Source organism: Hyla sarda, chromosome 12 (genome assembly GCF_029499605.1).
Source record: "Hyla sarda isolate aHylSar1 chromosome 12, aHylSar1.hap1, whole genome shotgun sequence".
NCBI classification, from domain to species: Eukaryota; Metazoa; Chordata; class Amphibia; order Anura; family Hylidae; genus Hyla; species Hyla sarda.
Window position 1 is genome coordinate 34,323,215 of NC_079200.1, and position 25,213 is coordinate 34,348,427.

Genomic DNA, 25,213 nt, shown 5'->3' on the forward strand with positions numbered 1-25,213 from the left:
ATCTGGGTGTACTTGTAGATCACAGACTACAGAATAGCATGCAATGTCAGGCTGCTGCTTCCAAAGCCGGCAGGATATTGTCATGTATAAAAAGAGGCATGGACTCAAGGGACAGGGACATAATACTCCCCCTTTATAAAGCATTGGTACGGCCTCACCTGGAATATGCTGTTCAGTTTTGGGCACCTGTCCATAAAAGGGACACTGCGGAGTTGGAAAGGGTGCAGAGACGCGCGACTAAACTAATATGGGGCATGGAACATCTTAGCTATGAGGAGCGATTAAAGGAGTTACAATTGTTTAGTCTTGAGAAGAGACGTTTAAGGGGGGATATGATAAACGTATATAAGTATATTAATGGCCCATACAAAAAATATGGAGAAAAACTGTTCCAGGTTAAACCCCCCCAAAGGACGAGGGGGCACTCCCTCCGTCTGGAGAAGAAAAGGTTTAGTCTCAAGGGGCGACACGCCTTCTTTACCGTGAGGACTGTGAATTTATGGAACGGTCTACCTCAGGAACTGGTCACAGCAGGAACAATTAACAGCTTTAAAACAGGATTAGATACATTCCTGGAACAAAATAACATTAATGCTTATGAAGAAATATAAAATCCCATCCCTTCCCCAATATCGCGCCACACCCCTACCCCTTAATTCCCTGGTTGAACTTGATGGACATATGTCTTTTTTCGACCGTACTAACTAACTATGTAGTTCCTGATATGGACAGAGGTGTCAGCAGAGAGAACTGTGGACAGACAGAAAAGAAATCCAAAAAGAAAATAATTTCCTCTGTAGTATTAAGTACTAATAAGTACTGGAAGGATTAAGATTTTTTTATTTTTATTTTTTTTTAAATAGAAGTAATTTAAAAATCTGTTTAACTTTCTGGCATTAGTTGATAAAAAAAAAATAATAATCATTTTCACCAGAGTACCCCTTTTAATAGTAAAACAAAACACAAAAAAATACATCAATTCGAGCCCCATAATGATAAAGCTCTTCACTTATGCCTCATCTATATAATCTATACAGATCCACAAAAAACACGACTGATCGGTCCAATTATGCTGTTTCCTAGTAATTGTTGAATGGGTCACAAGTGATGGAAAAGGACAGTTTAATATAGAAGACATTTATAATATACTCAAACATTTCATACAAATACAGTAAAACAATGATGAGGACATTGCGATAGTCAATGGTAAAATAGAACACTGTACATATAAAAAAACTGAAGGAAGATTGTTAAATAAAAAAATACTAATTATAGCAGAGGTGGCAGACTGTCAAAGTTTTCATCTTTTCATGAAATTCTTCTCAAGAGAAGCGGTGGTCCGCTGGATTCCATGAATATTGCGCTTCACCCTGTCCTCCAGCGAGGAGGAGGCTGCGCTCTCCAGCTTCATCTGACTGTACAGGAGAAATAAGAGAGAACAGATGGAGAGGTCAGGACAAGGGAGACCAAGCAAAAAATAACAGGACTAGGCGGAGCTTTAAAGGGGTTCTCCGGCCCCAAGACATCTTATCCCCTATCCAAAGGGACCCCCGCAATCTAACATACAGCATTCACCTGTAAGCACTGCAGGAAGCGCTGGAGGCTCTCTGTGTAATGCCTCCCGACCACGGGGACAGAGTATTGTGACATCACGCCCCACCCATGGACTTGCATTGAGGGGGTGGGGCGTGATGTCACACGGGGCGGAGTCGTGACGTCACAATCAATTCAAAAAAAGTGTCCCAGTGGGTCTCAGGATTATTAAAGGGGTACTCCGGTGAAAACCTTTTTTTTTTTTTTTTAAACCCCTTAACTCCTTGGGGACGAAGGGCGTATGCATACGCCCTCGCGTCCCGTCACTTAAGGACGGAGGGCGTATCCATACGCCCTCGGCATTTCCGATCACTGCCGCTCGCCGGGCAGTGATCGGACCGGGATGCCTGCTGATATCTATCAGCAGGCATCCCGTGGCAATGCCTAGGACCCCCCCCCCTCCCCCCCATATCGGCGATCGCAGCAAATTGCAGGTCAATTCAGACCTGCGATTTGCCACGATCCGGCCAAATCGGGTCACTGGTGACCCGATCTCCCGGAAAATAAGACTGATCGGCTCCGACCAGCCTAAAGCATAGGAACGAGGTGGCAGTGTTGCCACCCCCTCCTAATCCCTGCCATTGGTCGGTCAGGCTGACCACCAATGGCAGGAGGGGGGCGGGGGGTTAGAGTTCATTTCCCCCCGCTCTGCGCACCGATAGGAGTCGGTACAGAGCGGGGGGAACACGGGCGGCGGGGGGACATGGCCCGGCTTACTTGACTTGGACCTGCGGAGGCATCCCGAAGCAGCGGCGGCAGGAGGAAGAGCGGTGGCCGGAAAGTGCGGCTGAGAAGGCTGCAGTGAAGATCGCGATAAGTGATCTTCACTGTGGCCTTCTAAAAGCTGCAAAACTACAACTCCCAGCATGTCCACACAGCCAAAGGCTGTTGTAGTTTTGCAATATCTGGAGGGTCACAGTTTGGAGACCACTGTGTAGTGGTCTCTAAACTGTGGTCCTCCAGATGTTGCAAAACTACAACTCCCAGCATGCCCAGACAGTCAGGGATGCTGGGCGTGTAGTTCTGCAATATCTGGCCCTTCAGATGTTGCAGAACTACAACGCCCAGCATGCCTGGACAGTCTGGGCATGCTTGGAGTTGTAGTTTTGCAACATCTGGAGGGCTACAGTTTGGAGGCCACTGTTCTTCCCCAGTTGTTGCACAACTACAACTCCTAGCATGCCCAGACTGTCCAGGCATGCTGGGAGTTGTAGTTCTGCAACATCTGAAGGGCCAGATATTGCAGAACTACACGCCCAGCATCCCTGACTGTACGGGCATGCTGGGAATTGTAGTTTTGCAACAGCTGTAGGCACACTGGTTGGGAAACACTGAGCTAGAGTCTGTTTCCTAACTCAGTGATTCCAACCCGTGTGCCTCCAGCTGTTGCAAAACTACAACTCCCAGAGTGCACTGACAGACCGTACATGCTGGGAGTTGTAGTCTTGCAACAGCTGGAGGCACATGGGTTGGAATCACTGAGCTAGAGTCTGTTTTCTAACTCAGTGGTTCCCCACCAGTGTGCCTACAGCTGTTGTAAAACTACAACTCCCAGAATGTACGGTCTGTCAGTGCATTCTGGGAGTTGTCATTGTGCCACAGCTGAAGGTTTGGGGTGGCGCCCCCCCCCCCCATGTGAATGTACAGGGTACATTCACACGTGCGGGTGTACAGTAGGTTTCCTTTAAGGAAACTTACTGTGAACCCCTGCCTGTGTGAATGCACCCTAAAAACACTACACTACACTAACAAATAATAAAAAGTAAAACCCTACACATACACCCCCTTACACGTCGCGCCCCCCCCCCAATAAAAATGAAAAACGTCTCATACGGCAGTGATTCCTGAACGGCGCCTCCAGCTGTGGCAAAACCACAACTCCCAGTGTTGCCGGACAGACATAGACTGTCTTGGCAGGCTGGGAGTCTTGCAACAGCTGGAGGCACCCTGTGGGAGACACTGCTGTAGGGTTTTTGTGGAGACAAGCCCCATCCTTGTAACTGGGTCCACCACTACTGCAAATTCCTTATTCAGGCCTCAAATGGGCATGGCGCTCTCTCACTTCAGAGCCCTGTCGTATTTCAAGGCAACAGTTTAGGGCCACATATGGGGTATCTCCGTACTCGGGAGAAATTGCGTTACACATTTTCGGGGGATTTTTCTCCCATTACCCTTTGTAGAAATGGTAAATTTGGGGGAAAAACCTGCTCTTTAGTGAATTTTTTTTTTTTTCATTTACACATCCGAATTTAACGAAAAGTCATCGAACACCTGTGGGGTGTTAGGCTCACCAGACCCCTTGTTACGTGCCTTGAGGGGTGTAGTTTCCAAAATAGTATGCCATGTGTTTTTTTTTTTTTTTTTGCTGTTCTGGCACCATAGGGGCTTCCTAAATGCGACATGCCCCCAAAAACCATTTCAGCAAAACTCACTCTCCAAAATCCCATTGTCGCTCCTTCCCTTCTGAGCCCTCTACTGCGCCCGCCGAACACTTGACACACACATATGAGGTATTTCCATACTCGAGAGAAATTGGTTACAAATTTTGGGGGAGTTTTTCTCCTTTTAACCCCTTGTAAAATTTCAAAAACTGGGTCTACAAGAACATGCGAGTGTAAAAAAATTAAGATTTAGAATTTTCTCCTTCACTTTGCTGCTATTCCTGTGAAACACCTAAAGGGTTAACAAACTTACTGAATATCATTTTGAATACTTTGAGGGGTGCAGTTTTTATAATGGGGTAATTTATGGGGTATTTCTAATATGAAGGTCCTTCAAATCCACTTCAAAACTGAACTGGTCCCTAAAAAATTCAGATTTTGAAAATTTTGTGAAAAATTAGAAAATTGCTTCTGAACTTTGAAGCCCTCTGGTGTCTTCCAAAAGTAAAAACATGTCAATTTTATGATGCAAACATAAAGTAGACATATTGTATATGTGAATCAAAATATTATTTATTTAGAATGTTTATTTTCCTTACAAGCAGAGAGCTTCAAAGTTAGAAAAATTTTCATCAAATTTTGGAATTTTTCACCAAGAAATGATGCAAGTATCGACATAAATTTACCACTAACAAAGTAGAATATGTCACGAAAAAACAATCTCGGTATCAGAATGAAAAGTACAAGCATCCCAGAGTTATTAATGCTTAAAGTGACAGTGGTCAGAATTGCAAAAAATGCTCCCGTCCTTAGGGTTATAATGGACTCCGTCCCCAAGGAGTTAAGGACCGGGGGTTTTCCGTTTTTGCATTTTCGTTTTTTGCTCCTTGCCTTTAAAACAATCATAACTCTTCCAATTTTGCACCTAAAAATCCATATTATGGCTTATTTTTTGCGCCACCAATTCTACTTTGTAATGACGTCAGTGAGACAAAATTGAAAAAAAATGCCGTTTTGTAACTTTTGGGGGCTTCCGTTTCTACGTAGTACATTTTTCGGTAAAAATGACACCTTATCTTTATTCTGTAGGTTCATATGATTAAAATGATACCCTACTTATATAGGTTTGATTTTGTCGGACTTCTGGAAAAAATCATAACTACATGCAGGAAAATTAATACGTTTAAAATTGTCATCTTCTGACCCCTATAACTTTTTTATTTTTCCGTGTATGGGGCGGTATGAGGGCTCATTTTTTGCGCCGTGATCTGAAGTTTTTAATGGTACCATTTATGCATTGATAGGACTTATTGATTATTGGATTTTGGAATTTTTTTGCGCGTACGCCATTGACCGTGCGGTTTAATTAACAATATATTTTTATAATTCGGACATTTCCGCACGCGGCGATACCACATATGTTTATTTTTATTTACACTGTGTTTTTTTTTTTTCTGGGGAAAAGTGGGTGATTCAAACTTTTATTAGGGAAGGTGTTAAATGATCTTTATTCACTTTGTTTGTGCAGCGTTATAGCTCCCATAGGGACCTATAACACTGCACACACTGATCATTGTTATCCCATAGGGACCTATAACACTGCACACACTGATCTTTTACATTGATCACTGGTTTCTCATAGGAAACCAGTGATCAATGATTCTGCCGCTTGACTGCTCATGCCTGGATCTCAGGCACTGAGCAGTCATTCGGCAATCGGACAGCGAGGAGGCAGGTAGGGACCCTCCTGCTGTCCTGTAAGCTGTTCGGGATGCCGCGATTTCACCGCGGCTATCCCGAACAGCTCCCTGAGCTAACCGGCATGGTTTCACTTTCACTTTAGACACGGCGTTCAACTTTGAACGCCACGTCAAAAGGGTTAATAGCGCGCGGCACCGCGATCAATGCTGCGCGCTATTAGCCATGGGTCCCAGCCAGCCCCAACCCGCAATGACGCGGGGCCACGCCATGGCCCCGCGTTATAGATCGGGAGCGGACACATGACGTTCCATTAAGGGGTTAAATCAACTGGTGCCAGAAAGTTAAACAGATTTGTAAATTACTTCTATCTATTGAAACACAGAGCTGTCTGCTGAATCATGAGCACAGTGCTCTCTGCTGACATCTCTGTCCATTTTAGGAACTGTCCAGAACAGCATATCTTTTCTATGGGGGTTTCCTTTTACTTTGGACAGTTCCTAAAATGGACAGAGATGTCAGCAGAGAGCACTGTGCTCGTGATTCAGCAGACAGCTCTGTGTTTCAAACAGAAAAGAATTTCCACTGTAGTATTCAGCAGCTAATAAGTACAGGAAGGATTAAGATTTTTTTAATAGAAGTAATTTACAAATCTGTTTAACTTTCTGGCACCAGTTGATTTAAAAATAAAAATAAATTTTTTTCACCGCAGTACCCCTTTAACGTTTCGCTAGACGACCTAGCTTTACCCGAATTCCTTTTGATAAAGCTAGGTCGTCTAGCGAAATGTTAACGCGGGGTACGCTGGTTGTTAGACAGGAAGTGTGGGATGAGACGCCAAGCTATAGCCTCAGCAATAACTCGCATATGCCGATAACTGGATGCGAATAGGCATCAGGAGCTGAGACTTACACAACAGCACCACCTAGTGGGCTGAAAGTAAAAGCACCTCACCACACAACCTGATAATTTTAACTTTGGAATAAAAATTAAATATCAGTTTTTTTTAAATGAAATAATAAAAGCTATATTTTAGGTGGGTCTTTGGTGACGTCACAATACTCCGTCCCCGTGGTCGGGAGGCATTACACAGAGCCTCCAGCGCTTCCTGCAGTGCTTACAGCTGGATGCTGCATGCTAGATTGCAGGGGTCCCCAGCCTTTGGATAGGGGATAAGATGCCTTGGGGCTGGAGTACCCCTTTCACACCCCTCCTATACTTACTGTATGAACTTGCTGTCTTTTTTGTGATGGACCTTCTTTTCCTCATTCTCCTCCTCTTGTTTGTACCTGCGTACATTACTTTCACGCTCTCTCTCCCTTTGCCGAGCGTCTTCCATCATCTCCAACCGGCGTTTCTCTAGCTCTTCAGCGGAGAGCTTCCTGGAGTACGGAAAAGAAGGTTCATGGTTACGTCATTACCTGTTGCCTTGTCAAAAGTTTCTTAATCGGTTGGCATCTTTGTGTTCAGACTCCTATTTCATCGCTAGAATTAGGCAGGAGAAGCACACGGCTAAGCTCTTCTCTCCCACTTGTCGTGGCACAAATTGGACTCCATAGTACCGCTATGTAGCCAGTCTTGTGCAGTGACAAGGGAGAAGTGCTTAGCTATGTGCTTCTCCTGCATCGTTCTATTTATCAGTGGGAGTCTGAACACCCATACCCTGACCAGTCAAAACTTTAAGATGTCTCTAACAGTGTCACTTTTAAAATGAATTCCCATAGTATATAAAAGCCTTACTTCATATTATAGATTGTATTCCTGTCTATAAGAACTGAAGTTTTAAGACTTAAAAGGTACTCCACTGGAAAAAACTATTTTTTTTTTAAATCAACCGGTAACAGAAAGTTAAACAGATTTGTAAATTGCGTCTACAAAAAAAAATCTTAAAAGGGGTATTCCGGACAAAAACATTTTATCCCCTATTCAAAGGATAGGGGATAAAGTGTCTTATCGCGGGGGGGGGGGGGGGGGGGGGTCGGGGGGTCGCTGCTGAGACCCCCCGCGTGATCTCCCTGCATTCTATGCGGGGAATGAGTCTCTAGTTTTGGAAACCTCCGGATTTCCGGGACTGGGGACGTGACGTCACGCCACGCCCCCTCCATTCATGTCTATGGGAGGGGGCGTGACTGCTGTCACGCCCCCTCCCATAGACATGAATGGAGGGGACATGGCGTGGCGTCACTTCCCCAGTCCCGGAAACCTGGATGTTTACGAAACTGGAGACTCAGCACCTGCAGAGAATGCGGGTGCTACAGGGAGATCGCGGGGGGTCTCAGCAGCGGGCCCCCCGCGATCAGAAACCTTATCCCCTATCCTTTGAATAGGGGATAAAATATTTTTGCCTGGAATACCCCTTTAATCCTTCCAGTACTTATCAGCTGCTGTGTACTACAGAGGAAGTTATTTTCTTTGTAAAAACAATTTCTGTCTGACCACAGTGCTCTCTGCTGACACCTCTGTGTCAGGAACTGTCCAGAGTAGTTGCTATGGGGATTTGCTCCTACTCTGGACAGTTCCTGACAACAAACTAAAACAAAACAAACAAAAAAAAAATATTTGTGGGGTGAAATAAAAAAAAGAAACGCCATTTTGTAAATTTTTGGGACACCTGTTTCTACGCAGTGCACTTTTCGGTAATAATGACACCTTATCTTTATTCTGTAGGTCCATACGGTTATAAGGATATCATTTATATAGGTTTTATTTTAATACTTTAAAAAAAATTATAAACTACATGAACCAAAATTAGTATGTTTAAAATTGTCCTCTTCTGACCCCTATAACTTTTTAATTTTTTCCTTGTACGGGGGCGGTATGAGGGCTCATTTTTTGCATTTTTTTGCAGTTTTTATCGGGCCTACAGGTACGCCGAGTCCTTAAGAGGTTAAAGGGGCTCTGCAGACAGAATAAACTTATCTCCTATCCACAGGATAGGGGATAAGTAGCTGATTGCGGGGGGATTACAACCCCCCATTGCAATCTCCAGATCTCCCCATCCCGGTCAGTCAAAAGCGTGTTGGCTACTTCTAGCCGTCACGCGCTCCATAGAAATAAATGGAGCCCGTGCCATGTAGAGGTAGATGACAAGTGCTCCAAATCGCGGGAGGTCTGATATCTTAATCCCTATCCTGTGAATAGGGGATAAGTTAATTCTGACTGCAGTACCCCTTTAAGGGTGCATTCACACCAAGTTTTTGCAATACAGTTCCCGTATCAGGTTTTTGAAGAAAAATGGATTCCTCAAAACCTGACTAAACTGTATCAAAAACGTGTGTACAAATTTCAACCCGAATACGGTTAAAAACCGTATACGGTTTTAAAAAATGATGTCCGGTTGCATCCGTTTTTTTTAATAAAAAAATGTATACGTTTTTAACTTTTCACTCAATTTTGAATAAAGTTTTACTGGTTTGATTGAAATTCCAAGAAAAAAAAAAAAATGTGCAAAGTCAAAAACTGTATGGTGAAAACCGGATGGAACCGTACACACATACAGGTCTGTACGGTTCCCATTGACTCCCATGTTTAAAAAAAAAACGTATACGGTTTAATACAGTTTTTCACCCGGACCAAAAAACGTGGTAGACTACAGTTTTGGGTACGGTTAAAAAAAAAACCTGACAAAACCTTACAGGATGCAAAAGGGACACAACCTGATGCATCGTTTGGCATATGGTTTTCAATGGAGAGTCAATGCATACGGTTTTCTATACGGTTCCGTACGGTTTGCACATAGAAAACCGGGAACCGTATTGCAAAAACGTGGTGTGAATGCAGCCTGAGGCTGAATCTCCGTTGTCCCACAACTACACTTTCTCATGGTTAGGTCCTGTCTAAGGCTGGGTTCACATCACGTTTTTGCCATACTGTTTTCAATCTGTTTTTCTAAAGAAAACCGTATGGCAAAAAAATGGATGGAACAGTATGGAAAAAAGTAATCCATATGCGTTTTTAAACAGTATACTGTTTTTAAAAGTGCATACAGTTCCGTCAGTTTTTATAGAAAAAAAAACATTTGTTTTTGAAAATTTTGTCCATTTTTAATGGGAGGGGGTCTTGGGTGGGGACTTTTGGATTCAAATGCGCATGTGCAAAGTAAAAACGTATACGTTTTTCCCGTATGGAACCGTATACATGTGCGTTTCCCATTGACGTCCATGTTAAAAAAAAAAACGTATGCGGTTGCAGTACGGTTTTTAAACCGGAGCCAAAACCGTGGTTGACCACGATTTTGTCTCCGGTTTAAAAATCGTACTGCAACCGCATACGTTTTTTTTTTTTTTTTTTTTAAACATGGACGTCAATGGGAAACGCACATGTATACGGTTCCATACGGGAAAAACGTATACGTTTTTACTTTGCACATGCGCATTTGAATCCAAAAGTCCCCACCCAAGACCCCCTCCCATTAAAAATGGACAAAATTTTCAAAAACGTATGGGTTGTTTTTCTATAAAAACTGCCGGAACTGTATGCACTTTTAAAAACAGTATACTGTTTAAAAACACATACGGTTTACTTTTTTCCATACTGTTCCATCCGTTTTTTTTGCCATACGGTTTTCTTTAGAAAAACGGATTGAAAATAGTATGGCAAAAACGTAGTGTGAACCCAGCCTAAGGGATGTCACCTGGATTCAAATAACCATCAAGATCAATGGTCACATACTACCTAGCATAGCAATTGGTGGTCAATGATGTTAAGGAGGATTTAGCTCTATAGCAGTGGTCTTCAACTTGCAGACCTCCAGATGTTGCAAAACTACAACTCCCAGCATGAAGCACAGGAATCCCATACGAGACACGCTATACTGAGCATCATATGTAACTCCACACTCCAATCTACAGTGACTCTAAGCAGGTACATGTCAAATGTGTAACTGTGCAATATATATTCCAGATGGAACACTTCCATGTTTTTAAAGAAAATGGCTTTTATTTTACATAAAAAAAATTGACATTTCATTTTGGGGGAGAAAAAAACCCCAAAACAAAACATAGATTACGTCTTATGGATCCACAACATGTATTGTGTACTCACTTTGTATAGCCAGATACTCTCTGTCTTCTATACTTTTCTTCTTTCTTTGGGGAAGGACTCCGCCTATATTTCCGATCGGTCCTAGATTTTTCCCTGAAATATTAACAGACTTCAGTACACCAAGAACTTAGCAACCTTAAAGGAGAACTCCAGAATAAAAAAAATTGTCCCCCATACTGCCGGCAGTAAAAAATAAAAAATAAAGATGTACATACCTTCCTCCGCTCCCCCGGGGCCTCCGGTAACCGGCTCCGGTCTCCGCCGCGATCCTCTTCCTGGTTGCCGTTGGTCGTAGAGTCAAACTGCGCTCAGCCAATCACCGGCCGCAGCGAAGTCCCAACTCGGCCGGCGATAGGCTGAGCGGCAGTGTGAGAACGCTTCAGGACACAAAATCCTTCACTACACCGGCACCTGCTGCCGGGGCCGAAAATGTCACCCTGTTGCTCAGCCTATCGCCGGCCGAGTCGGGACTTCGCTGCGGCCGGTGATTGGTTGAGCGCAGTATGACTCTCCTACCACCAGCAACCAGGAAGAGGATCGCGGTGGAGACCGGAGCCGGTTACCGGAGGCCCCGGGGGAGCGGAGAAAGGTATGTACATCTTTATTTTTTTACTGCCGGCAATATGGGGGACAATTTTTATATTCTGGAGTTCTCCTTTAAAAGAGTACTCCGGGATATAAAAATTTAGGGATAGGGGCTAAGTGTCAGATTTGGGGGGATCCGACCACTGGGAACCTCGCAATCACCCACACGGCCCCCCCAGCTCTCCTCCTGAATGGGGCGTGTAAACCACCACACAAAGCAGTGGCCGAAACTCCCCCTCCATGCATCTCTATGGTAGAGCCAGAGCCCTGCACTCATCCATTTCCCATAGAGCTGCATGGAGATGGCATGTCAACCACAGCTTTGTGCGGTGGTTGACACACCCTATTCAGGAGGAGAGCTTGGGGGGGGGTTGGTGTGCGGGTGATCGCTGGGGGTCCCAGCGGTCAGGTCCCCCCCCCCCCCCCCTACAATCTGACACTTATCCTCTATCCTTATGATAGCGGACACATTTTTCTATCCCGGAGTACTCCTTTTAAGGGTTTATCCAAAAAGAGAAAACTACAACTGCTTTCTTCCAGAAATGGCACCACCTTAGTCTTCAGTTTATGTGTGGTAATGCAGCTCAGTTTCGTTAAAGGGAATGGAGCCAAGTTGTAAAATTACACACAACTTGAGGACAAGTGAGGCACTGTTTATGAAGAATATTAGTTATGTATTCTAACCCTGGATAACCCCTAAACATATCTATCACGGTACTAGCTATAAATAAACTTTCATGACAATTTTAGTAGCCAAGAGTCTAATATATAAAATCTAAGTCCCAAACACACAAGTGCCAGCATTTAGCTATGGCATACCCATAGACATATTGGTCGTGGATGAACACGCAGGGTCTGTTATAAATTCCCCCTGTCCATAATGGATGACTCCGATACTCACTGCACTCTGTCGTGATGAGGACTTCTTGAGCGACCTCTGTGTCTGTCCTGTTCTGCTGGTACGTCCCTTTTATTACTTTTACTGGAATCACGGATCTATCAAAATGGATCAAGGTTAAAAAATAAATAAACAAAAAACGTTTCTCTTTTTCCTAGATCATAGCATTTATATAGATGAAGCCGAGCTGAACTTGTTATTTAAAAGTTCTGGGCATCATCTTCTTTGGGTTAAGATACCTTTGTACAGCAGCCTTACATAAAAGACATAATGGCATGATATCTAAACAGCCTTTAATCCAAATCTTCTCAAACCTTTTCTACTGGAGCCTCACCCAACAGACCAATGATATGTGGGGTCTCACCCCCTCCATGCCTCTGTATGGGAGAGCCAGAGATACACGAGTTACATCGCTCATTTATCTCCAGCTCTCCGATAGAGATGTATAAAAGGGGGCGTTCCATGCACGAGGAGAGTCAGGCCACCGTGCAGGAGATGGCGGAGGGCCGCAGAGGTTGGACCCCCATAATCAGACACCCGAGTTCCCCTTTAACAAGCAATTAAACAGATGTACCTAATAAAGGGGTCATTGAGACTAAGTACAAAATAAGTCAAAATGATTCTTGCAGGCAGGGAAAGCACTGGGCAGCCTATAGTCACTTTTGAGAAAACTGCCTTATCAGCTTTGCATCACCAACAACTAGGGGGCGCCTCGCTGGTTAGGCCTGCCTCACAGTGTGGAAAGAACTGCTTTAACCCATTACCTTATGGTGCAGAAATCTTAATCACTTTTATTATGCTGGACAAGCAGGGATGATCACAGAGTAGTGAATTTGGCATATATATATATATATATATATATATATATATATATATATATATATCTATCTATATATCTATATATCCCGCAAATTATCAGTTTTATTTGGAGGCCAAGTTTCCAACTTAAAATCTTCTTCTTGGCCCTCAAACAATTCCTGAACAGATTTTACAGTGTGACGGGGGCATTAATACTGAGAGAGGCCACTGCCATTAAGAGATACTACTGTCATGAGGAGGGGCTTGATCTCTACAATATTAAAGATGATGTCGAGCGGTAAGAAACATATCCCTATCCACAGGTCCATATAAATAATTTGGAATCAATAGTGCTGGCCAACTTATTCTTTCTTTGTTTGTATCCACAGGATAGGGGATAAATGTCTGATAGCGGGGGGTCCGACCGCTGGGACCTCCCGCAATCTCCCCGCAATCTTCAGCTCTAATGGAGGAAGTGACGTTTTGCACCCGTGCACCTGTCTCTGCCTCTCCCATAGAGATGAATGGAGGGGACGTGATTCCACCAGCTGACGTGCTGAGTACGAAACTTGGACAGGGGATACATTTCTTACCTATGGACATCTTCTTTAAGGTAGGTAACAGGGCCGATTCTACCTTTTCTGCTGTCTAAGGCATTGATTCATAAAACCATAAGAAAATCTCCATAGAAGAGTGCGGCCCCTCAGGGACTCTGCAATATGCTGCTTGAGGCAAGATACTTCTCTCACCTCAGATACTTCTCTCACGTTGCCTGATGAAGCTGGTTATCCAGCGAAACGCGTTGCATGCCGGGTAAATAAACCATTTTACCTTTGAAGTCTTGTGCGCTGCCTTTATCCTGGGCTGTTCCTTGGAGGGATCCGTCTGAGTCTCTCACCTCATGGCAGACACAACTTTGTAAGTGATTTGTGTCACCATAATATTCATGTGAACATCAGAAACTAAGGTTTCCCAGAGAATTACACTGTCTCCACTGTCTTCTCTTCCCATAGTGCACCCAGATGCCATTCACAGTGTAAAAGAAAACGTAATTCAAAAGACCAGCCCACCATAGTTCCACAATACTGTTTTTGTTGGCGCTTAGGGCTCAGCATGGGCCCTCTGATTGGCCTGTGACTACAAGGCCCCGTGTGTGATCTGACTCCATCGCCAGCAGTATCTTTTCAAGAAATTTGCCCTACTGTAACCGTTTTGTGGGTTTGGATCAGATAGGACAACCTTCACCTCACATCTACTAGAACTGACTGTTAACTTGCTGCTTGATGTATCTTCCCCCGACAGAGTCTATTGTCACTAGATTAGTGGTCTCCAAACTGTGGACCTCCAGATGTTGCAAAACTACAACTCTCAGCATGCCCGGACAGCCAATGGCTGTCCGGGCATGCTGGGAGTTGTAGTTTTGCAACATCTGGGGGTCCAGTTTGTAGAGGGCCTTTATAGATGATCGATGCATGTGTGTTTGCATTGATGTCTAAGGGTTCTGTATATCCAATACCAGAGCCAAATCATACTGTACATGCAAGTATACAAAACAGTGTCATGTGAAATACCTGTAGTCCATAGCCTGATGCCCTCTGATGAAGTGGAGGTGACGGGGAATGTTGTCGGTGTTTGGGAGCCCTTAAAAAAAAGAAGGGGGAACAAAAGTTGACTTTTAAACGAATATAGACAATACAGAGCAATATGCACTTCAATGTATTACAGTGTGAGACAATACAATTCCCAGCAACTTGGATAAAAGGCCAACCTGCTTCTGTCGTCCTGATCGCTGTCACTCTCTTCACTGCTGCTGCTTGAACTTGACCGTCGCTCCTTCTTCCTCTTCTTTTTTTCCTTCTTCTTCTTCTTGCTCTTTTTATCCAGGCTACTTTGGAGCTGGATAAAACAGTCATCAATTATAATAACCCATAGAGTTTATACTTATTCTCAACCACATCATCTTTATGAGTGTAAGACACCATCACAGTCCCTTTCTTATCCATTTCAGACAACCCTTTTCATTAAACAAGTCCCCTGGTGACTAAATGGTGGCAGGGAGTCCCAGCTGCCGGACCAGACAATCGGTTGTTATCCTTTGCCGAGAGCTCCCTTTTCTTGCAACGAGAACTTTCCATTTTAATGTGTGTCCGAATAATGCAGAGGCCAATGGTCCCCCAGAATGAGAGCTTTCTTTGATATATGCGTTCTGTCATGGCAAATTATGGTAAAAAAGGGTTTCCCTGATCAGGCCCCTATGTTCATTTAGAGGAATCTCTGGCAGCCATTTGAAAAAAAATAAAAATAAAAACCTCATTGAATGGGTATATACGACTAACTATACCATTTTTTTTTTTTTTTTTTTGCCAAACAGACCTAAAAAGTTTTGCTCGGTCAGGTTCTGGGTTAAGATCCCCACTAATCGCTAAAATGAGCCAGGAGAAGCGCGTGGCTGAGCACTTCACTCCCTGGCTCTCTGCTCTATCCATCTCGTTGCAGGATTCAGGCTCCATAGACTTAGGCTTCTTTCACACTATGAAGTTCACCCGTTATTAAACGTCTGTTTTCTGTGTAAAAAAAACAGACGTTTAATAACAGATAAAATAACGGGTGCTAATGGCTGAATAAATATTCACCCATTAAGACCCGTTATCCCTCATGTATGGCCGAACACCTCTGCCTACAGACTCCCACAGCCAGGACTACTACTACTCCCATCATGAAACAGACTTGTTTCCATGATGGGAGTAGTAATTCCCCAGTTGCGGGAGTCTGCAGGTGGCTGGGGAGGCTACATTAGTGTTTGTACTACTACCCCCCCATCATGGAACAGAGTCTGTCCCATGATGGGGGTTGTAGTACAGGGGATGAGGGATTGATTGCACCGGGTTTCACTTCTGAGACCCGATGCGATCTGAAGTTATTAAGCAGGGGAGCGGGCGGCATGGTCCACAACCCTGCGATGTATGATGTGTTTTTACTTTCATTTTTGAACCCCCCGCGGGGAGCCCTGAATGGCCGGTACTGAGGAGCCATTCAGGCTCTCAGCGGGAGATTTAAAAATGAACATTGTGACTAGAAGGGGGCCATATCTATATTAAAAGCAGTGTGGGGGCAAGATATATAGTGCTGCAGGGGGGGGGGCAGACACATAGCCTATATATCTAGCCCCCCAGTAGCGCATTAGATATGACCCCCGCCGGCGCATTAATAAATATATACCCCCCCCGCCGGCGCATTAAATATATACCTCCCCGCCGGCGCATTAAATATATACCCCCGCAGCGCATGCATAATGAAGCCTCGCAACGCAGCCATCTATATACATATGTCACCGCAGCGCTATATGTGAAAAGCATTCTAGCAGCAGCATCAGCCGCCCCTATGCTGCTGATAGAAATACTTTTCATACATAGCGCAAAATACTTTTCATACATAGCGCAGTGCCGGCATATGTATATAGAAGTACTGGGGGGGGGGTTAGATAACGCTATATGTCTGCCCCCCCCCCCCAGCGCTTCTATATACATATACCCCTGCAGCGCTATGACTGAAAAGTATTTCTACTAGCAGCCCATAGTGCCGGCAGCTGTCTCCTGGCACTATGCGCTCCTTATAGAAATACTTTTCATTCATAGCGCAGCAGGGGTATATGTATATAGAAGCGCGGGGGGGGGGGCAGACATATTGCGTTCTCTGACCCCCTCCCCCCAGTGCTTCTATATACATATGCCGGCACTGCGCTATGTATGAAAAGTATTTCTATAAGGAGCACATGGTGTCAGGATTATGCGCTGCTAATAGAAATACTTTTCATTACGAGCGCGTCAAGGATATATTTATATAGAAGCGCTGGGGGGCAGACATATAGCGTTATCTGCTCCCCATCGGCCGATGCTGCTGCTAGAATGCTTTTCACATATAGCGCTGCAGTGGCATAGATATATAGAAAGGCTGCGAAGCTACATTATACATGTGCGGCGGGGGGGTATATATTTATTAATGCGCCGGCGGGGGGGTATATATTTATTAATGCGCCGGCGGGGGGGTATATATTTATTAATGCGCCGGCGGGGGGTATATATTTATTAATGCGCCGGCGGGGGTCATATCTAATGTGCTGCTGGGGGGCTAGATATATAGGCTATATGTCTACCCCCCCTGCAGCGCTATATATCTTGCCCCCCACAGCACTTGTAATATAGATATGGCCCCTGCTAGTCACAATGTTAATTTTTAAATCTCCCTCTGAGAGCCCTGATTGGCTCCTCAGTACCGGCCATTCAGGGCTCCCCGCGGGGGATTCAAAAATGAAAGTAAAAACACATCATACATCGCAGGGTTGTGGAGCATGCCGCCCGCTCCACTGCTTAATAACTTCAGATCGCATCGGGTCTCAGAAGTGAAACCCGGTGCAATCAATCCCTCAGCCCCTGTACTACAACCCCCATCATGGGACAGACTGTTCCATGATGGGGGTTGTAGTACAAACACTAATGTAGCCTCCCCAGCTGTCCGCAGCCTCCCGCAGCTGGGGAATTACTACTCCCATCATGGAAACAAGTCTGGTCCATGATGGGAGTAGTAGTAGTCCTGGCTGTGGGAGTCTGTAGGCAGAGGTGTTCGGATATACATGAGGGATAACGGGTCTTAACGGATTATTATTTATTCAGCCGTTAGCACCCGTTATTTCATCCGTTATTAAACATCCGTTTTTTACACAGAAAACAGACATTTAATAACGGGTGAACATTTTTTAAATGACGGTAGTTTGGAGTCTCCATATAAGTTCAGTGATGAAGAAAGTTGTACTGGACTAACAGTATTTTGTAACAACAAGCTTTCAGGAGTCCTCCCTTAATGGACCCCTCAAAGCTTTCTTTGGTACAAAATACTGTTAGAATAAAAATGGAATTCAAAGTCTGCAACATTCTATGATTTTGCATCTTTAAAATGACAGTGACGCTTAATAAAATATCTGTAAGGATCTATTCACATGTACAGTATCCTGTGGATATTGGAAATCTGCAGCATAAAATAATGTGCATAAAATATGCACAGGATACTGTACATGTGATATGCGTCTGTATAGAAACAAGCCAATCGGCACCAGAAAGCCCCAGAAATAATTAGAACAATGTCCGACGCCCGCACTGTGGGGGACCAGGTGTGCCGGCAGGAGTGGAGGTGCTAACGAAGTGAAAAGCTATATAAAGTAATAGAAAAAATATCATTGCATTCACCACGGGACACAGCATGAAGGTTAACCCGGATTTGAAAACCTTCATGCTGTGAGTACAACAATATTTTTTCTATTACTTGTATACTGTACATGTGAATGCACCCTAAAGGGGTATTCCCATATGGACAGGCCTCACCTAGGAACCCCCCATCTATCTCAAGATGATTGGCTCCCTCCAGCCTGCTTTTGGCTGCTGGAGATGGTAAAGAAGCTGAGCAGGCTGTTTTATGCCTTTTGCATACCGTCCATTAATGTTAATAGAGATATGTAAACAGCGCAGCACCAAAAGCTCAAAACAGTGTAAAACAACCCGATTTGGCTGATTTTGACTTCCCGACCACTCCCAGCAGTTATAAGCAGATATGCCATAAATGTCCAGATGAGAATAGCCCTAGGGCTGGGCGGTATGGCCAAATGTGTATATCACGGTATTTTTAAAAATTTTGGTGGTTTCACGTTATATAACGGTATTTCCTAGCCCCCCCCCCCCAATATTAATTATCAGCCCAGCGCTGCCCCCATCAGGGTAAATACTCACATGTCACCCGCAAGCGCTGCCCTCCTCGTCCTGTTTGTTGCGGCTGCCGGCGCTGGCACTCTATACTGTGCGGTATCCCTATGCCCGGGCTGCAGAAGGTAAACAAAATAAACTTTAACGCACCTACGTCGGCCTTACGCTGGGGACAGGAACGTCTGACCGCTGTCAGCCTATCACCAGCCGCAGCGATGTTCCGCCTGCTTCTTACAAGACAGTGGGCTCAGCCTATCACCGGCCGAGGCGGAACATCGCTGCGGCTGGTGATAGGCTGACAGCGGTCCGACGTTCCCGTCCCCAGGAAACAAGCGAAGCCGGTACCGGACCAATGGGAGGCGAGTTAAAGTTTATTTTGTTTATTTTTTGCAGCCCGGGCATAGGGATACCGCACAGTATAGAGCAGTGGTCTCCAACCTGCGGACCTCCAGATGTTGCAAAACTACAACTCCCAGCATGCCCGGACAGCCAACGGCTGTCCGGGCAAGCTGGGAGTTGTAGTTTTGCAACATCTGGAGGTCCGCAGGTTGGAGACCACTGGTATAGAGTGTAAGCGCCGGCGGCTGCAACAAACAGCACGGGGAGGGCAGCGCAAGCGGGTGACATGTGAGTAGTACCCTGATGGGGACAGCGCTGGGCTAATAATTAATTGGGGGGGGGGGGCAGAACAGCGCAGCGCTGGGCTGATTTATTCATTCCCGAGCGGGAGGGGCCAAACCGGTATTGCAGTATGGGTTAAAATTCATATCGTGAAGCAAAAAAATGTCAGTATTCGGTATGAACCGGTATATTGCCCAGCCCTAAATAGCCCTTGAATTTTTTTTCTCTCAGTTTTTCAACATGGATAAGAGTGGGTTAAACGGATGCAGGCTGATCCCGCAGTTCAACTCCCTTCCATCTGTTCCCTTCTTACATTGAATAGGAACAATAAAAGCAGGTTGTACAGACCACCTGTAATAGGCCTAATGTATAGTATAGTATGGGGATTATTACAGCATCCCACATACCAGTTCTCTGATCTTCTTCATTTTTACAGGGTTCTTCAGAACTTCTCTTCTTTTCTCATCCTCTCGTTTCCTGAAGATAAAAAGAATAAGAATTAAAGGGGTACTCCAGTGGAAAACTATTTTTTATTATTATTATTCAACTGGTGCCAGAAAGTTAAACAGGTTTGTAAATTACTTCTATTTAAAAATCTTAATCCTTCCAGTACTTATCAGCTGCTGTATGCTCCACAGGAAGTTCTATTCTTTTTTAATTTCTTTTCTGTTTGACCACAGTGCTCTCTGCTGACACCTCTGTCCATGGCAGGAACTGTCCAGAGTAGGATCAAATCCCCATAGCAAACCTATCCTACTCTGGACAGTTCCTGATACGGACAGAGGTGTCAGCAGAGAGCACTGTGGTCAGACATAAAAGAAATTAAAAAAGAAAAGAACTTCCTGTGGAGCATACAGCAGCTGATAAGTACTGGAAGCATTAGGATTGTTATATAGAAGTAATTTACAAATCTGTTTAACTTTCTGGCCCCAGTTGATAAAAAAAAAAAAAAAAAGTTTTCCACTGGAGTACCCCTTTAAAAGACAAGTCATAACAATTTTACACAGTGCTGGGTCTCTATATAATGTACAGTGATCTCCTGACTATAGATTATCAGGACAGGATCACACCGTGCTGGGTATATATAATGTACAGTGATCTCCTGACTGTATATACAGTCAGGAGATGACTGCACATTACATATACAGTCAGGAGATGACTGCACATTACATATACAGTCAGGAGATGACTGCACATTACATATACAGTCAGGAGATGACTGCGCATTACATATACAGTCAGGAGATGACTGCGCATTACATATACAGTCAGGAGATGACTGCGCATTACATATACAGTCAGGAGATGACTGCGCATTACATATACAGTCAGGAGATGACTGCACATTACATATACAGTCAGGAGATGACTGCACATTACATATACAGTCAGGAGATGACTGCACATTACATATACAGTCAGGAGATGACTGCACATTACATACACAGTCAGGAGATGACTGCACATTATATACACAGTCAGGAGATGACTGCACATTACATACACAGTCAGGAGATGACTGCACATTACATATACAGTCAGGAGATGACTGCACATTACATACAGTCAGGAGATGACTGCACATTATATACACAGTCAGGAGATGACTGCACATTACATATACAGTCAGGAGATGACTGCACATTACATACACAGTCAGGAGATGACTGCACATTATATACACAGTCAGGAGATGACTGCACATTACATATACAGTCAGGAGATGACTGCACATTACATACAGTCAGGAGATGACTGCACATTACATATACAGTCAGGAGATGACTGCACATTACATATACAGTCAGGAGATGACTGCACATTACATATACAGTCAGGAGATGACTGCACATTACATATACAGTCAGGAGATGACCGCACATTACATATACAGTCAGGAGATGACTGCACATTATATACACAGTCAGGAGATGACTGCACATTACATATACAGTCAGGAGATGACTGCACATTACATATACAGTCAGGAGATGACTGCACATCACATACACAGTCAGGAGATGACTGCACATTACATATACAGTCAGGAGATGACTGCACATTACATACAGTCAGGAGATGACTGCACATTACATACACAGTCAGGAGATGACTGCACATTACATATACAGTCAGGAGATGACTGCACATTACATATACAGTCAGGAGATGACTGCACATTACATATACAGTCAGGAGATGACTGCACATTACATATACAGTCAGGAGATGACTGCACATTACATATACAGTCAGGAGATGACTGCACATTACATATACAGTCAGGAGATGACTGCACATTACATATACAGTCAGGAGATGACTGCACATTACATATACAGTCAGGAGATGACTGCACATTACATATACAGTCAGGAGATGACTGCACATTACATACACAGTCAGGAGATGACTGCACATTATATACAGTCAGGAGATGACCGCACATTACATATACAGTCAGGAGATGACCGCACATTACATATACAGTCAGGAGATGACTGCACATCACATACACAGTCAGGAGATGACCGCACATCACATACACAGTCAGGAGATGACTGCACATTACATACACAGTCAGGAGATGACTGCACATTATATACAGTCAGGAGATGACTGCACATTACATATACAGTCAGGAGATGACTGCACATTACATATACAGTCAGGAGATCACTGCACATTATATACAGTCAGGAGATGACTGCACATTACATATACAGTCAGGAGATGACTGCACATTACATATACAGTCAGGAGATGACTGCACATTACATATACAGTCAGGAGATGACTGCACATTACATACACAGTCAGGAGATGACTGCACATTATATACAGTCAGGAGATGACCGCACATTACATATACAGTCAGGAGATGACCGCACATTACATATACAGTCAGGAGATGACTGCACATCACATACACAGTCAGGAGATGACCGCACATCACATACACAGTCAGGAGATGACCGCACATCACATACACAGTCAGGAGATGACCGCACATTACATATACAGTCAGGAGATGACCGCACATTACATATACAGTCAGGAGATGACTGCACATTACATATACAGTCAGGAGATGACTGCACATTACATATACAGTCAGGAGATGACTGCACATTACATACACAGTCAGGAGATGACTGCACATTATATACAGTCAGGAGATGACTGCACATTACATATACAGTCAGGAGATGACTGCACATTACATATACAGTCAGGAGATGACTGCACATTACATATACAGTCAGGAGATGACTGCACATTACATACACAGTCAGGAGATGACTGCACATTATATACAGTCAGGAGATGACTGCACATTATATACACAGTCAGGAGATGACTGCACATTACATATACAGTCAGGAGATGACTGCACATTACATATACAGTCAGGAGATGACTGCACATTACATACACAGTCAGGAGATGACTGCACATTACATACACAGTCAGGAGATGACTGCACATTACATACACAGTCAGGAGATGACTGCACATTACATACACAGTCAGGAGATGACTGCACATTACATACAGTCAGGAGATGACTGCACATTACATACACAGTCAGGAGATGACTGCACATTACATACAGTCAGGAGATGACTGCACATTACATACACAGTCAGGAGATGACTGCACATTACATACAGTCAGGAGATGACTGCACATTACATACACAGTCAGGAGATCACTGCACATTATACACAGTCAGGAGATCACTGTACATTATACACAGTCAGGAGATCACTGTACATTATATACAGTCAGGAGATCACTGTACATTATATACAGTCAGGAGATCACTGTACATTATATACAGTCAGGAGATCACTGTACATTATATACAGTCAGGAGATCACTGTGCATTATATACAGTCAGGAGATCACTGTGCATTATATACAGTCAGGAGATCACTGTACATTATATATAGTCAGGAGATCACTGTACATTATATACAGTCAGGAGATCACTGTACATTATACACAGTCAGGAGATCACTGTACAGTATATACAGCCAGGAGATCACTGCATTATACACAGTCAGGAGATCACTGTACATTATACACAGTCAGGAGATCACTGTACATTATACACAGTCAGGAGATCACTGTACAGTATATACAGTCAGGAGATCACTGTACATTATATACAGTCAGGAGATCACTGTACATTATACACAGTCAGGAGATCACTGTACATTATATACAATGTACAGTGATCTCCCCACTATATAAGGACAGGATCACACAGTGCTGGTCTATACAATGTACAGTGATCTCTCCACTATATAAGGACAGGATCACACAGTGCTGGTCTATACAACGTACAGTGATCTCCCCACTATATAAGGACAGGATCACACAGTGCTGGTCTATACAATGTACAGTGATCTCCCCACTATATAAGGACAGGATCACACAGTGCTGGTCTATACAATGTACAGTGATCTCCCCACTATATAAGGACAGGATCACACAGTGCTGGTCTATACAATGTACAGTGATCTCCCCACTATATAAGGACAGGATCACACAGTGCTGGTCTATACAATGTACAGTGATCTCCCCCACTATATAAGGACAGGATCACACAGTGCTGGTCTATACAACGTACAGTGATCTCCCCACTATATAAGGACAGGATCACACAGTGCTGGTCTATACAACGTACAGTGATCTCCCCACTATATAAGGACAGGATCACACAGTGCTGGTCTATACAACGTACAGTGATCTCCCCACTATATAAGGACAGGATCACACAGTGCTGGTCTATACAACGTACAGTGATCTCCCCACTATATAAGGACAGGATCACACAGTGCTGGTCTATACAACGTACAGTGATCTCCCCACTATATAAGGACAGGATCACACAGTGCTGGTCTATACAATGTACAGTGATCTCCCCACTATATAAGGACAGGATCACACAGTGCTGGTCTATACAATGTACAGTGATCTCCCCACTATATAAGGACAGGATCACACAGTGCTGGTCTATACAATGTACAGTGATCTCCCCACTATATAAGGACAGGATCACACAGTGCTGGTCTATACAATATACAGTGATCTCCCCACTATATAAGGACAGGATCACACAGTGCTGGTCTATACAATGTACAGTGATCTCCCCACTATATAAGGACAGGATCACACAGTGCTGGTCTATACAATGTACAGTGATCTCCCCACTATATAAGGACAGGATCACACAGTGCTGGTCTATACAATGTACAGTGATCTCCCCACTATATAAGGACAGGATCACACAGTGCTGGTCTATACAATGTACAGTGATCTCCCCACTATATAAGGACAGGATCACACAGTGCTGGTCTATACAATGTACAGTGATCTCCCCACTATATAAGGACAGGATCACACAGTGCTGGTCTATACAATGTACAGTGATCTCCCCACTATATAAGGACAGGATCACACAGTGCTGGTCTATACAATGTACAGTGATCTCCCCACTATATAAGGACAGGATCACACAGTGCTGGTCTATACAATGTACAGTGATCTCCCCACTATATAAGGACAGGATCACACAGTGCTGGTCTATACAATGTACAGTGATCTCCCCACTATATAAGGACAGGATCACACAGTGCTGGTCTATACAATGTACAGTGATCTCCCCACTATATAAGGACAGGATCACACAGTGCTGGTCTATACAATGTACAGTGATCTCCCACTATATAAGGACAGGATCACACAGTGCTGGTCTATACAATGTACAGTGATCTCCCCACTATATAAGGACAGGATCACACAGTGCTGGTCTATACAATGTACAGTGATCTCCC

The 25,213-nt window shown here is 44.0% G+C and overlaps 1 protein-coding gene across 2 annotated transcripts in view; it reads right to left on the reverse strand.

The window, feature by feature from the left end:
* Nucleotides 1-1,081: 1,081 nt before the first annotated feature.
* Nucleotides 1,082-25,213, reverse strand: part of CWC25 (CWC25 spliceosome associated protein homolog) — a 35,280-nt gene continuing 11,148 nt past the window's right edge. For both annotated transcript variants that reach the window (XM_056547618.1, XM_056547619.1), the window contains 7 exons: nucleotides 19,775-19,844; nucleotides 14,765-14,892; nucleotides 14,568-14,637; nucleotides 12,202-12,296; nucleotides 10,716-10,808; nucleotides 6,896-7,054; nucleotides 1,082-1,415 (listed from right to left, as the gene is read on the reverse strand). In XM_056547618.1, coding sequence (XP_056403593.1) covers nucleotides 1,301-1,415; nucleotides 6,896-7,054; nucleotides 10,716-10,808; nucleotides 12,202-12,296; nucleotides 14,568-14,637; nucleotides 14,765-14,892; nucleotides 19,775-19,844 — 730 coding nt within the window. In that variant the 3' untranslated portion in view covers nucleotides 1,082-1,300. The remainder of the gene's footprint in view (nucleotides 1,416-6,895; nucleotides 7,055-10,715; nucleotides 10,809-12,201; nucleotides 12,297-14,567; nucleotides 14,638-14,764; nucleotides 14,893-19,774; nucleotides 19,845-25,213) is intronic.